Genomic DNA, 15424 nt, shown 5'->3' with positions numbered 1-15424 from the left:
TGTTTAATCTAAGAGAAAGATGTCTTGCATAAATGGCTTACCCGTCTGCCTCCCTGTGTGCCTTGCAATTATGCCTTAAAATACATAGCTCTCAATCATTTCTGTTTCAAGGGCGGGTGAAATCACCCGATTTTGTTTTTGGCGGGTGAGACGCCCCTTGGAATGTATGGGCATGCAGGAGGCTTGGCGGGTGAGTCAGCTCTTTACAAGGCGGGTGACACCCGCCAAAAGCGTGTAGTTGAGAGCTATGAAAATAACACCCTTGATCCCAGGCCAACATGCACTCTCCTTTATTTTGACCAGAAAACTGTTTCTCCAACATCTCCTGACTCTGCATCCCTAGTCTGTTTCTGAGGTAGCTGGATTGAATCTTTACACAAGCCGACGTCCATTTTCTTTTCATGGCCGTTCTTGCCACGTTCTATTTACCTCTATAAGCAAGCTTCTATATGTCTCATCTACCTTGCATTACTGCTTATTTACGCTTATTGGTCAGCAAGTTACTTTATCTTATATGATAACTTTATAATTTCCTACATGTTGTCACTGCAGTTACATTGTTGTTACTTACGTATATTCATATTTTTTCAGTATGTCCTTGTTTATCTTCTTCATGACATCACTCTGCCCTTGTCAGATTTCACTCAGCACAACATGTGCATTGATGCGTAATGACATACTTCCACTCTTTCAGTGCGCGGGTACATTCAGTATGGTTGCGTGAGTGCATATCATCCCGCGTACACTCAATGCGGTATAGGGAAAACACACAGGGTCTCGCGTATAGCTCTTCTCCTTCTTTTCCAGTATGACTGTCGGGAGGGGGCGAGAGCCAGGAAAAATGTATCCTGCTGCTCCTCTACAATGGTATTCTTTCTCCCTCAACACTTCCCTCACTGCATCTGATCTTGCTTCTTACTTTTCTTCTACAGTTACTCTTCTCAGCTCATATATACGCTCCTCTTCTTTGTCCTCCCCCTCTTCGTGTCCCATCACTTGTCCCACCTCTTACTCTTCTCTGTCCGCCTTCCTCAGCCTCACTGCCTCTGACATCTCTTGCTTTCTTTCTAAAGCTCACCCTAGTGCCTCTCCCTCTGATCCTCGTCCTTCCTCTGTTATTCCTAAGGCCGGTCCGTCTCTTTATCCATACCTGGCTTTGCTCTTGCATCTTTCTCTTCAGTCCTCCACTTTCTCTTCTTTATTCAAACATATCTCTATTCTATTCTTCCAATTTTCAAGAAACCTTCTCTCCCCTCTATTGCACTATTTCGCTTCTACATTTCCTCTCAACTCCTTGAACATATAGTCTATTCTCAAGTCTCTTCTTATCTTAACGCCTTCTCTTCTCCTGATCTATCAATCTGTTTTTGCCCCTCTTCACTCTACCGAAACGTGTCTCCTCTGTCTGTGACTCGCATCTCTATGCTCACTATTCTAGACCATCTTCACTTTTGGTCTTACTTGATCTCTCTGCCGCTTTCGATAAGATTGATCACTCTTCGTCTCTACTCTCTTTGGTCTAGGTATTGGTGGCTCTGTTCTAAAATGTTTAAAAATATATTAAAGGAACACGGGCTACCCCTCCCTTTCACACAACCCCTCCCTTTCACACACGCAGGTATGCTGTACACCTCTCCAACAGATTACTAAATTATTCTGTTTTTCTCATTTAGCAGATCACCACTATTATTCTACTCTAAAAAGGGTTATAATTGTATTTGTCATCGTACATTAAAAAAGCCTCCTTGCAGGCTCCTAGGTTTTGACATATGCACATTTTTATACAATCAATTTTCTTTGCACCCAAAAACACTATTATACAGTCATATAATGCTCTTATAAGGTGGTTAACACGCATTGAGAGGTATAGTATTTATAGTGATTCATAGTGTAGCTCCTATTCCAATACACATTTCAAGCCAACACTTTTCGTGTTTCCAGCATGAGTAAATCTAGAGTTGTTACAGTAGCTGTTCGCCTGCTTTTCTCAGGACTGATAAAAAGGAGAGGGGGGCCTTGATGTTGTCTTGCTCATCAAACAAAAACCCTCTTGTTAAGGTTCTACATCTGCTCTTGTATTTTCAGTGCATCTGTTCTAAAATGGACTTCCTCTTACCCAACATATCGCATGTACTGTGTCCTTGGGTGATCTTACTTCCTCTACTCTTTCTCTTCAGTATGGTGTTCCTCGGGGCTCAGTCTGGGGCCCCTACCTTTTTCTCAACAAAATCAGTCTGACCTCTCATTTGTTCTTTTCGTCTTTCTCATCTATATGCTGACGATCTACATATTATCTTTCCTTTTCTTCTGTTTCTCTCTGTATACACTTTGCTCTTCTTGTCTTCTCATAATTCAGTCTTGGATGATGGCTCACTTTCTTCATCTACATCCCTCCAAAACTGAAGTTCTTGTCTTTCCGTCCATGATTCTTCCTCCTCCTTTGCTTCCCCCCTTTATTTCCTTTCCTCCTTCGCTACCCATCTCCCTTTCTGCCTGGATTCTTGGAGTCATTCTTGACTCGTCCTTCTTGGGACATTTCCACTATAATCACTCCTGTGAAATGGATCCATCAAACATATTCCATTGAGTCAGTGGGGATAGGCAGTTTACTCAAGATACTTTTTAGTAAAAAAGAACACAGGTGGCTGGCAGACCATCCTCAAACTTCAGATACTCAACAAGTTCAAGGCACAGACAGTTTGGATGGTAAGCCTACAGCATGTCTGATCTCTGCTTCAAACGGGGGATTTCCTGGCATCCTTGGATCTAGAGGATGCATACTTCCACATCCCTATTAATCGAGAACACTTCCCAAAAACACTCCCACTACCTGCGCTTCAGAGGTGCTGCCTTTTGATCAGCCCAGAGGATGTTCACCAAATACCTGGCCTGGTGGTTGCTCATCTTTGTCGTTGAGGTGCACACGTCTATCCGTACCTCGATGGCTGGTTGGTGCAGGCGGGTTTCTTTCCCCTGGCTAACAGCCACACTGCAGGCACTATCCAATGCTTACAGTCACTAGGATTTTCTGTAAACTTTCTGAAATCGTGTGAGACCCCCGTAATCAGCAAACACTTGATTTGGGGGCTCATCTGGACACACCTTCTTGCATGGCTGATCCCTCTGAGGAGAGGTGTGGTCTCTTGCTAAAGTCCTTTACTTTCATGGATGTTGATGGCCTCAGTCCACCACCTGAAGTCCCTCAAAAGGGTGATGTCCTCATGCATTCTGCTCGTTCCACATTTCATGCTCCACATACAGACTCTGCAGGAGTTCCTCGATGCACGCTTGCAGCAGCCCTCTGGTTCCTGGGAGGACAAGAGCCCGCTAACGAGCAATTTATGTTCTGCACTGGTGGTCGGTCCGATCTCCTATCGTCCAATGCTCTCCTGTTTGCCTACCTCCACATCAAGTCACTGTCACAGCAGGCGCCTACCTGGAGGGCTGGGGAACACGTACAGAAAATCTGCATGCCAGGAGTCTCTGTGCATATGAGGATAAGACTCCTCATATCAATCTTCTGCAGCTATACGCAGTGTTTTGGACCCTCAAGTCTTTCCTTCCTATATTGAGCAGTCCGGTGGTCCGGATCTTCACAGACAACACCACCACAATGTTTTATATCTAAAAGCAGGGGGGGCACCAGATCTCACGGTCTGTCAGCTGAGCCCCAGTCTCTGTGGCACTTGGCACTGCATCAGAACATGTTCATCATTCCTTTCCACCTACCGCGGGTTCAGAACATGATGGCAGATTCCCTCAGTAGTCCTGTCGTGAATGGGAGATCCAGGAGACTCCACTCTGCCGAAACTTCCATCGATGTCGCACTCTGGAAATCGACGTCTTCGCCACCCATGCCAGCAGGAGGTGCGTGTCTTTTGCCAGCCTGTTCCCTCATCCAGAGAGCCTGGGAGATGACTTTACGCTCTCTTAAACAGGGAAATTCATGTATGCTTTTCCTCTTATACCCCAGGTGGCTTGGGTGTGAAGTCTATTCAGATAAATCTCTGCAAACTCCTCTTGGTGGGCCCCGCTTGGCCGAGACCATTCTGGCCCTCTGACCTCCTCGCCTTGTCTTCTGCCCTGCCAATGAAGCTGTCTCCTCTGTGCGATCTTCTTTCCAGGAGTGATGGTGCAGTGTTACACCACAGCCCGGCCTCTCTGAACCCTATGGCCTGGCTCCTACGCTCCTGGAATTCTGTGATATTCCACTGCCACAAGATGGTATGGACATTCTGGCTAGAGCTTGTGCTTTTTCCACACTGGCCTGTTACAGAAGTAAATATAAACTTTTTTGTTGCTGGTGTACGGCGCTGTGCCTTGACCCTTTCAACATACAGCCAAGGTCATCCTGCTATCCTTAGCTAAGTCGTGCCTACCGCATTCCTCCATCAAAGGGCACCTGGTGTCAATCTCGCGCTATAAACTCTACTCTTCCACGCCTTCTCTGTGGTCGCACCATTTGATCAAGCAGTTCCTTAAGAGATTGTTCAGTTTCTTTCTGCTGGTCAGGTGGCCAGCCCCAGTATAGGCGCTGAATATCGTCCTCTCGGGTTACTGAGATCTCCCTTTGTGCCTCTGTATAAAGTCTCCCTCAAGTCCTGGAAGAATGCTCTGCTAGTTGCATCACGTCAGCAAGACGTTTGGACGAATCTCATGCTTTTTTCCTGCAAACCCCCCTACTTAGTTTCCTCAAGTCCAAGGTGGTCCTGCACATTAACCTTCGTTTGTGCCAAATGTTCCTTCAACGTTTTCACCTCTATGAACCAGAGATGTTGGCTATTTTCTTCAGTTTGCCTTCTTCACCCGCGGAACGATCTGTGCGTTCACTAGATGTGGTGTGTGCTTTGAAACATTATGTCTCCTGCACAAAGTCGTTCCAAAAGACTGCTCACCTCTTTAGGGCATTTAGTCCCTCTGGGATGGCAAATGCACTTTCCAAATCGTCCATTGCCCGGTGGATTTCCTCCTCCATCTGCTTCTGTGTTAAAAAGTCTGGCAAGCCCTCTCCCTGGAAATTTAATGTCTCATTCTACCAAGGCCATTGCCACGATGACGCTTTCCTTTCTGGGGTCCTCCTGCTTGACATTTGCAGGCCTGAAGGTCTGTGCATATCTTCACAAGGTTTTACTGCGTCGGCAGGGATTCCAATGCAGAGCCCAGGGTTGGCCAGGCGGTTCTGCATAATCGGTTTGCGTGCAGTAAGTGTCTCTTGTCTTAACGAGCTTGCCTCAGCCCGTTTTGGTTATGTGGTACTGCTTTGTAATCTATTCCTATAGCATGTGAATCTATGAAGGATGCAGTGCTGGAGAAAGGAATAGGTTACGTACCTGTAACTCCTGTTCATCAGCATTATCTTTCATAGATCACATGCAACCCTCCCACCTACCCTGCTTTGTTTAGTCTTCGCTCATATTGTCACCTTACGTGCACTATGACCAATCTGAAGATGGCCTCCAGGGTTGGAGCTAAAGGAGCCCTTTCTATTTGCTCTGGGCATTATGACCCACAAATCACTGTACTATGAAAGATCCAATGCTGGGGAAAATAGGAGCCGTCCTTTAGCATCCCAATGCCTGAGGGGGAATACTGCTTTTAGTACTACCTGCATGATGTGGAGAGCATAAGGAATAAACTGCTGCTCTCACTTTATTGCAGGAAAAATTAGGGAAATCGATGCCTGCCATCACTCTTGCAAGTAAGCCTGCAATTTCCTTATTACTTTGGGGCACCATGGGTGTCTTCTCCACAGCATGCATCAGCACACTGTAGTTTTAGTTTTTACAGTCAGGGTTTCTGCTGGTTTTGAACATATAAAGATACCCTTGTAGCTGGCCATCTAATAAGAGAAAAGTTGGGATTTTCAATTTAAAACCCGAACCTTTTGGTCTTTTATGCAATCCGATCAAGAGATTGTTTCCAAGTGTTGGAGAGGGAAAGACTGCTTAGAGGAGAAAGGCAGGAGGGGGAAGAGTCTGTGCTCTGGGAGGCATCTAAACAGCCCCAGAGCATTCATAAGAGAGTATTAAGGAGACGGGCAAAGGATAACTACCGGTTTGCGTGAGCCGAGTGTCTTATTGAGTTTTTGCACTGTTTATTTATTCCATGTCAATTCTATTTATTTATTTAATGTATAAAGAGCACAAACAGCCCGGAGGCGCTGTTACAAGTACAAGAGGTTCTTTGCAATCGGGTTTCACATGCAATGCATTCTGAAGAGGAGCGGTTACAGGTCCAGCTGATTTTATTTCAGGTTATGATAGACAGTGCATCAGGTGCATGTTATGACATGCAATGCATTCTGAAGAGGAGCGGTTACAGGTCCAGCTGATTTTATTTCAGGTTATGATACAGTGCATCAGGTGCATGTTATGACATGCAATGCATTCTGAAGAGGAGCGGTTACAGGTCCAGCTGATTTTATTTCAGGTTATGATAGACAGTGCATCAGGTGCATGTTATGACATACAATGCATTTGGTAAAGGGAGCAAGGCACAGGAGGTGTTAATTCTAGGACAACAGCTGTGTTTAAAGCGCTTTTCAGAATGCCCTGTATGATTTTTCAGCTCTCAGCAAAGGGTTTGGGGGGGCGGTGGTTGCATTCAATTATTTTGCAGCAATGTAGGGGAAGCTGGATCTACCGGCTTTGGTTCGTTTAATTTTTGGTGGGAGTAGCCGGTTCATGTAAGGGTTCCTGGTGGGTCTTGTAGAGTGAGCTTTGGCTATTTTCTGGGAAAGGTAAATGGGTGCTGTGTTGTATAGAGACTTGTGGGTGATGGGTAAGGTTTTAAAGGTGATGTGGTCTTGGATGGGTAGCCAGTGGGCCTCTCTTCTGTCTTCAGAGAAGTGTTCTCTTTTAGGGTTGTTCAGGGATGCTCTGAGGACGTTATTTTGAACAACTTGGAGTTTCTGGATATTTCTGGAGCAGGTGCATGCAAAGAAGACATTGCAGTAATTGATCTTGATCAAATGTTTGCTATGGCAATCGTCAGGCAACCATTCTTGGAGAGGTAGGGTCTGGCAGCATTTTAAAACTTTGTTGTAGGCTGCTGAGGATGAAATGGCGTTCACTTAGCGTGACTATTGTTTTTAATTAAGCTGAGATGGGGACTGATATGTTATCGATCTGGAAGGCAGTGTATTTTTCGGTAGGATTATTTAAAGTTCTGGGAGAGCTAACGAGCAGGATTTCAGTTTTGTCCCTGTTTAGACACAGGTGGTTTTCTGCCATCCATAACTGCATCCGAGTGTAAGTATTGTTCAGCGTGTTAGTCATCTGAAATAGATGGCTGTAAGTGGGAGCAGGATTTGGCTATCGTCGGCATAGTTGGTGTAGGCTATACCGTGGGAGTCTTAGAAATCCTAGAGGGGCCTAGTGAACATTTTGAAAAGGGTAGAGGATAAGCATGATCCTTGTGGTACCCTTCATGGGATTGGGAGGGAGAAGCATTAGCATTCTGAGAATACCCTCATGACTCTGCCTTCCAAAAAGAAAGTGATCCATGCGGTAGCCGTGGAGAAGTTGGCTGAGGTATTAAGGTGGTGGCATAAGATTTTTTGGTTGAGTAGGTCAAATACAGCAGATAGGTCCCGGAGGAGTAGGAGGAGGAGGAGAAAAAGAAGTGCCGACTAACACTCGTCCCTGATCTCATCTGGCTGATTTTTCAGGTCAAGAAAGGCTGATTCGGTGCCATGCCCAGAGTGGAAGCCAGATTGACGCATTCCTAGGACGTGGTTGGTTTCCAAGAAGTGCTGAACTTGCAGGTAGGCTGCCCTAGCCAGGATTTTTAGTCATAAGGGGACAGTTGTGATTGGCCTATAGTTGGTGGGGTGGACCCAGGCTTCCTCGAGGGTGCTGGCACTGTGCTTGTGGAGAAGGAGGTGTTTATGAATGCAGTGATGACTGGAGCAAGGAGTTCTGCACAATCCTTGATCAGGGGCGCTGGGCATAGATCGCCTTTGCATTTAGATGGTTTAAGACTTTTGATTGTTTTTAGGGCTTCAGTCTCGGATATCTCTTTGAATACAATATGTTGGATGGGTGGGTTAGGGCAGCCAGGAGGCGTGACTGAAACTATGTTGTGTGTGCAGCTATGGTATCGATATTGTTATTGATATTGTTATTGGCAGTGCCGGCTCAAGTTGCGCTCGGGGGTGCGGCTGCACAAGGGCGCCCCCTTCCCAGCAAATTAAAGGGCACCTTGCCTCAAGCTCAGTGTCATGTAAACGTAAGTATCGCTCTGGCCCAGCGCGTAGGTAAGAATCGGCTGGGCACAGGCCTTAAACACACTTTACAAGAACAGCAGGGAGCTCAGTTCTGTTGTTCAGAACATACATGTTCTTCATGGGTATTTGAGGCTCATATTTGGGAGGTAACTGGAGCTGTGTGGGGCTTTCCTTTGTAAATGTCCCTTTGCAGTTCTAAGTGCCTATACAATCTTAAAAATGGGCTGCTCATGACAAGAGATGGTTTTAACAAAAGTAATTTACCGCCCATTTGTTTAAGTGCTAACCAAGCACATCTTTGAGGAGTCTCGGGCACGATTGAGTGAGGCCCTGATGGGTGCTGTCAGAAGGTTGTGGAGGCAGTGCCGGTGCAATGCATGGGCAGCTGCCCCACTGTCAGAAGCTGTCTGCCTCATCTAGCAAGAATATTGTTTTCTATGGGGCTGTGTGGCTTCTAGCATGAGGCTACTGTGTCGCCTCCCAACCTCCAGCGGTTTTGCATTCTGGTATTTGTAGAATCCCGGTCAAGATGGGGGGGAATAATGCCACAATTGTACACTTTTTGCTTAAAGGCATGGTCTAGTAAAAATGTTTATTGTCCCTACGGGTCGGCCATGTTTTTTTAAGCCTAAGTGGCTCGATTTTAGAAAACTTTCCTATGGACCTTACCCGAGTTTTCGTCCATTAAACGCACGCGAAAACAAGCACCAGGGAGCCGCCATTTTCTGACAATCCTATCTTTTCCCCCATCGCCCTGGCTGACCTGCTTTTGCGGCACTAAATCAATTCCCCCGCCCCTGAGCCTGACGTTATCAAAACATTCATATTCCCCGCCTCTCTCCGTGACGTTACTGTGCTGCGTAGGCAAACGCGCCCAGTCGTCTTCTGCGCGACTTCACACAGAACCCGGAAACCAACACAGATCAACTCACAACACAGCGCGCCACAATTCGGAATATGAAACTGTACTTTAAAATGAAACAGCAACACGGTACATTTGGTAAAGTACATTTATTTGACATTCAATGTTTAGAGAATATTCAGCAATTGCCATATGAACTCCGGAAGCCATTTATTTTCTTTTATCTGTATCCGCAATAACTGTTCCGTTTCATCTTGAGTCACGCGCTGTTCCTTTATGGTACACAGGGTGTTCATTTTCGTAAAAAGAATCACTTTTGAAGCACGGTGAACCGCAAGGCTGTTCCATCAACTAGGCACTAGTCCAGCCTAAAGGTTGATATGTTGCTTCTAGCCACTAGTACAGCGTAAGGGCATGTGGGCCCTTGACGATCGTCCCATAATATGGTGATCGTGCTCCAGTTGTTGACACGAAGCTGCAGGTGTCTGCTGAAGAATCCATCCGCCAGTGTCTCAAACAGATGGCAGTGGCAGAATGGGATCAAATACCTGTTATGAAAACAAAAAAAATATAATTGGTCCCGCTAGCCGAACTTCATTAATATTACTCATTTTATTTATTACGGCCGATCAGAAACTATTTGCTTGCAAGGATAGTTCAATGGAGTATGTTCGTCTCTAAAATCAATGCAAAAAGTAACGAGATAAATGGAGGCAAACACACAATGATAAACGACAGTTAGTCTACATGTGTGAGGAATGATATGATATATGATATGGCATTTGTAACGCGCCTATACTCAAGTGTTTCTAGGTGTGACGAGGCAGGTGGGGAACAAGGGCAGACAGACAACGATCCTACTAGGCCATGTGTCTTTCTGATCGCGCATGGGGAAGGGCTCTACATGGTTAGTTGAATACAAATTAAATAATAGGGCCAGCTGGTGGCAAGTGCAAGGTAAATGCCAGGAGAAGGGGCTGAAGGATACAAAGAAAGTCCCGTAGTGCAGGTAGGCAGTGCAGGGAAAAGTGGCTGGGCCAAGGACCGAGATCGGTGAGACCAGTGGACCTGCATGCCCATGTGCCCACTACCTAGCTCTTCATTCATTCATTTATTCATGCATCCATTCATTAAATCTTCATTCCGGTATAAAAGCGTGTAAAGATTTACTTACATTATATTTGAAATTTCCATTGTGTCTCTTCGTAATGCAGTCTGTAAAACGGACCGTGCTCTTGACAACGATTTTTCGTATACTGAACTAAAATGAAACTCAGTCTAGTTTCTGAATTTTCTGCCTTATCGTCTCTTACGTTATTGCGCACTCCCTTCAAATGTAGTTCTTTCGGCATGGTCCCTGTCTCAAGGTCAAAAACAATAGACCCTTATACTTCCAGTGCGACTTGTGGGCCTCATCCGGGCGCTGTCCTTCGCATTCTTTATTTGCAACATCGCGTAGTATAGGCATCTGTGTAAGAACTTGAAGTTTAGAATCCGTCTATGTAGTGCGCCTCAATGTGCAAATGCGAACTGGCTTCTCTCCCAAATGCCACGGCCCGCTTGGCTGGCGCGTTCTAAGTGCCCCAATTTTGTCCCCGTTGTCTGCGAGCTTTGCAGCCCAAATTGAGACATTTAATTTTTTGCAGAAGGTCAGGGAAAGTATAAAGTACCACAGGAGTTGAGTTACAAGTGAGATTTATTGTTTGTTTGTTTTATTATTTGCAATACGCAAGCCTCCCCTCCGTTAACAGTATGCAGCATTTACATTTGCATGAGATGAGACATGAGAAAAATATATACATACACATATGTGAGGTGAATAGAGAGAATTCAAAGATGACACCCAGCTTGTTCGCCACCCATGATGGTGAAGGTAGGGCTTAGGTTTACAGGTACACTGTACAATAACATTTATTTACAAAAAGACAATCGTATTGCAATTATTTAAACCAGGATTTGTACTTCACAATCAGCTGTGCTTCGGGTGGGCATGGCACAGTCGCAATGTTCGGTGGCAATGGATCACTGCTCTGCACAGAAACGTCCAAAATTCCATATCTGTGCTTCTCTAACACAGCAACAATAAGGCCTTTCACAAAGTCGAACTGCATTTCATCATAGACTGGTTTGATCACCCATTGATTACTTCGTTTTGAAAACACCTTAGTATAGCGGGGCATCCTTACTTTACCCCTAGTCCTAGATTGTTCACGTCCGACATTGCTGTTATGGGCCAAGACCGCTAGTAGAGTGCGATGTTTCATGCCCCGAAAGCTAAAATGCAAGCGCTTTGGCCTGTACTTTAGGCACATATTGTGGAACACCTCCAAATCTCCTGTGTGACAGAATTCTGTCAGTCCTCTCAAATCTCTTGATAGAGTTTTGTCGAAAACAATCTTCTCAATGGCTTTGTGTGTTGGTGAAGATGGAATCAACCACTTCTTCTTCCGTGCCTCCTCTGGGGACAAAGGGCCATGTTCACATTGGTGGAAATGTTCATTTGCTGTCCAGCGGTGAACGTTGGTACAGTGGTGCATCAGTGACCGCCATTTTTCAAGTAGTATTTCCACTGACCCCTCACAAGTTTTTCAGCTCCACCAAAGATGGTTGGTGATAGAATGTGACCACTGCAAAATACTTTCAAAACCTTTTTTTTCCCTGCAGCTGAGATTTTCTTATTGATTGATTTAGCAAGATGCCATACGTCAAATTGATGTTTAATATGTGGGAACTGCTCTCTCATTGTCTTGGCAATTGAAATGTGTCTATCCGTGGCTATGAGGTCGATGTGCATTCCCCTTGATTGTAGATATTCCACTGATTTTATAAATCCTAGTTTCTCCATGGCCACTGACGATGTACATTGTTTTACCTACACGACCACCGAACTCACAATTTTCTTACTATCCATGTCCTGAAAGTGGTAGGTGCAGTACTTGGCAGAAAATCTAGGGCTGTCGCACTGTCCATCGCCGGCTAGCCTGAATCGTTTGCCTTCGAATGTACTTGCTAGAGACAATTGTTCAATTTTCCAAGCATCACTAATGGCCGGAAACAGATAATCACGTTGGTATATGTAGTACAGCGCTTTAGAAATGAAATGGAGTCCCACAAACTGAAAGAAAGCCTCTAACTTTCTAAAACTGGAGCCACTAAAAAGTGATGCAGCTGCACACAATAGATTGCCTGCTGGCAGTTTTCCCAGCATCGGTTGTGCAGACCATGAGAACCTATGATTTAATTTACAGGCGGCATTTATTTTGACATTACTGCTTTTATTTGACGAGTCACATTAATCAATGGCTTCCCACATACTTTCCCTCTAATGGAATGCACACATTTCAGCGTACTTACAATTTCCATCAAACAACTGTCGAATACAATGTATTTGCTCTCTTTCATTAGACTGTCATCCTGCGTCAACGTTGTTTCGGCCTGTGACGTTGTGGAGATTTCAACACATTGGAAAGTAATATCGCTGATATCAAGTTCTGATGCGTCTATGGATGCTGCGGCTGGTTCATTCTCTGTCATTTCGACATCTATTACTTCAACATTGATGGGAGAACACAACAATGTCGACAGGTTTTTTGGTGGCAAATTTTTGGCGGGTGTAGATTGTGTAAATTGATCTGCAACTACTTCAGAGCTATCTTCAATACATTCAATAACATCATCTTGTGGTGGTGCGGTCGCACTGTAGCTATGGTCCAATGCAACTTTGCTGTAGTCTCCAAACACAGTTAATTCATGTTCTGGCCATTGGACATGAGCATCTCGAGCCTGAACACGCCTCGCCTCAATTAATAGTTCCTCCATAGTGTACACGGTCTGGCAAGCCACATCTCTCATTCGCTTCACTGTCTGTGTGTGTATAGTTCTGACACCCACGGTTAACTGGAGGAGAGATTGGAAAAGGGATGTTCAGTTTAAACACAAGATGGAGTGTAGTAGAATTGACTGGAAAATAACATAAAATAGTCCCCAGCACAAACATTTTTTTTAAAGTTATGAACTGTTTGTAACTAACCTTTTTTTGTTTTTTTTCTTTGCAACTTTTTTGACTCGACCTTCAACATCTGCACGCTGTAGCTCCGATTCGTTTCCGCATGTCCTCCCTTACTCTTGCGCTGCAACGACTATATTTTCTGTATCTGCATAGACAGCACGGAATGAGGCTCCATCGTCTCCCTGAAACATAGTACTTTCATTACTATGTATCAAAATATTGTTAGCATAAAACACACGTGAGGACGACCACACAGGTACATCTCAATAGCCAAACACGATTTAAACATTGTGTGCAACAATCAAACGACAAGTATTCGACCAGTGATGATCTATTTCGATGGAACTGTCAGTATCCATACCTCTGGCTCTGCATGGACTGCCATGAATGGTTGTATTGGAGAGGAGGCATCCGCATCTCCCTGAAACACAGTACTTGCATGAGTATGCTTTTCAATATTGGAAACACAACACACATTTGGGGTCGACGGCACAGGTACATATAAAGAGATAACCACACATGATGCATTGTCCAAAAGAATCAAGGAAAATCCAAATATGATCACATTTCATCGACTTATTTCTCTGATTCCTTTACATCTGCATCATCTAAATGAGATGTTGTGATTGTGGTGGAAGCTCCGTCGTCTCCCTGAAACACAGTACTTGGGTTAGTATGGTTTTCAATATTGGAAACATAACACACACTTGGGGTTGAACGCACAGGTACATATAAAGAGATAACCGCAAATGATGCATTGTCCAAAAGAATCAAGGAAAATCTAAATATGATCACATTTCATCGACTTATTTCTCTGATTTATTTACATCTGCATCATCTAAATTGGATGTTGTGATTGTAGTGGAAGCTTCGTCGTCTCCCTGAAACACAGCACTTGCGTTAATAGGGAAGAAAGTATAGCAAATGGAATCACGTTATATGATCACGCATGATGGAGCTGTCATTATCCATACCTCATGCTGCTGAAGAATATCTATGGATGTTGCAAATGTAGTGCGCACTTCCGAAAGCTGTGGCGCCGATTCGTATACGCATGGTCCCGCTTCCACTTCCCCTGGAATTACTTGAATGTCAGGCTCTGCATCAAGTGCAGGGGTTGACGCTCCATCAACTGCCTGAAACATAGCACTTGCATTAGTGAGGATTACAATAGTGAAAACATAACACACACCTGGGGTCGACAGCACAGGTACATATCAACGGCTAACCACAAATGAAACATTGTGTAGAACAATCAAACAACAAGAATTCCAGCTCTGATGATGACGCTCGATGGAGCTGTCAGTATCCATACCTCCTGCTGTTGAAGAACATCTAGAAATGTTGTGGATGTGGCGGACGCTTCAGCATCTCCCTGAAAGACAGTACTTGCATTAGTATGGATAACACTAATTCTCCAGCATGGGGTCTGGCATGGATTCACATGCTCATGAATATTCCCCGTCGTCAGGCTGGGAATCCTCGGTAAAGAAAAAACCAGTATCAGTTTCGTTTCTGATCTGTCTTTCGTAGTAATAACCAATCACTGGTCTCTGCGTCATACTGACCACAGCCAATGACTGCCCTCTACCTAAGCACCGTTTCTGGCAGCCATCTTCAGATTTTTACCGCACGTTCATGTGTTGGGATCCTCGTGCTATTGCTCTCGAGCGTTAGTACTATTTTTTTCACGTTTTTTCTCAAAAACTTCGTTTTTTCGGTCAAAAGAGCCTCAAGCTCCACCGACTCTCCATCCGATCAACGGGGACCCGTGTCGGATTCGTCTGCGCCCCTCAAGGGTGAAGATTTCGTCGAGCTACGCTTTTGGAGGACTCCAGAAGTTTCTCAGGCCCAGACATGGCCCAGGAGAAGGGATGCTCGACGCCCGGAAAGCTGTTCAGGGTCTGCCCTGGATGCCAGCTGCAGAACGTCTTTAAGGAGGACGAACACTCCTTTTGTCTCTACTGCTTACATGAGGACAAAACGCACGTGGAGAAGGACTGTGCGTTTTGCGGCAACATGTCGGAGCGGACCATGAAGGACCGCCATCAACGTCTCGCCAACTGGCTGGAAGGGAAGAGCCCGTCAGGCGAGAAGAAGAAGAAGAAATCCGAGCGGTCTTCTAAGACCTTTGAGGACGCCCCGGCGACGGGGGTCCAACACAAGGCAAAGCACTGCGAGTCCGCTGGCACCAGGAGCGCCGAACGGTCGGGCTCTACGGGCGCCAGGCAGGGCGCACCCTCCCCGGCACCATCAACCACGAGCCAACGCTCTGGGTCGGGTAAGAGGAAGGCCGAGCACCCGGCGAAGCTCCTGGAGAGGCCCC

General features: G+C 45.3%; 1 protein-coding gene across 2 annotated transcripts in view; it reads left to right on the top strand.

Annotated features, from left to right (window-relative positions):
- Positions 1–15424, top strand: part of CPSF4L (cleavage and polyadenylation specific factor 4 like) — a 224388-nt gene that overhangs the window by 123430 nt on the left and 85534 nt on the right. Inside the window, exon 3 of one of the 2 annotated variants that reach the window (XM_069655107.1) lies at positions 7670–7765. The exons of the other annotated variant lie outside the window; for it this stretch is intronic. Within the exon in view, the coding sequence (XP_069511208.1) occupies positions 7670–7765 (96 nt within the window). The remainder of the gene's footprint in view (positions 1–7669; positions 7766–15424) is intronic. 2 annotated transcript variants of the gene reach the window in all.

The sequence above is a fragment of the Ambystoma mexicanum genome, chromosome 3q, assembly GCF_040938575.1.
Source record: "Ambystoma mexicanum isolate Mex_15411 chromosome 3q, UKY_AmexF1_1, whole genome shotgun sequence".
Classification (NCBI taxonomy): Eukaryota; Metazoa; Chordata; class Amphibia; order Caudata; family Ambystomatidae; genus Ambystoma; species Ambystoma mexicanum.
The sequence above is the reverse complement of the archived record's forward strand: the minus strand, read 5'-3'. Positions and strand labels throughout refer to the sequence as shown.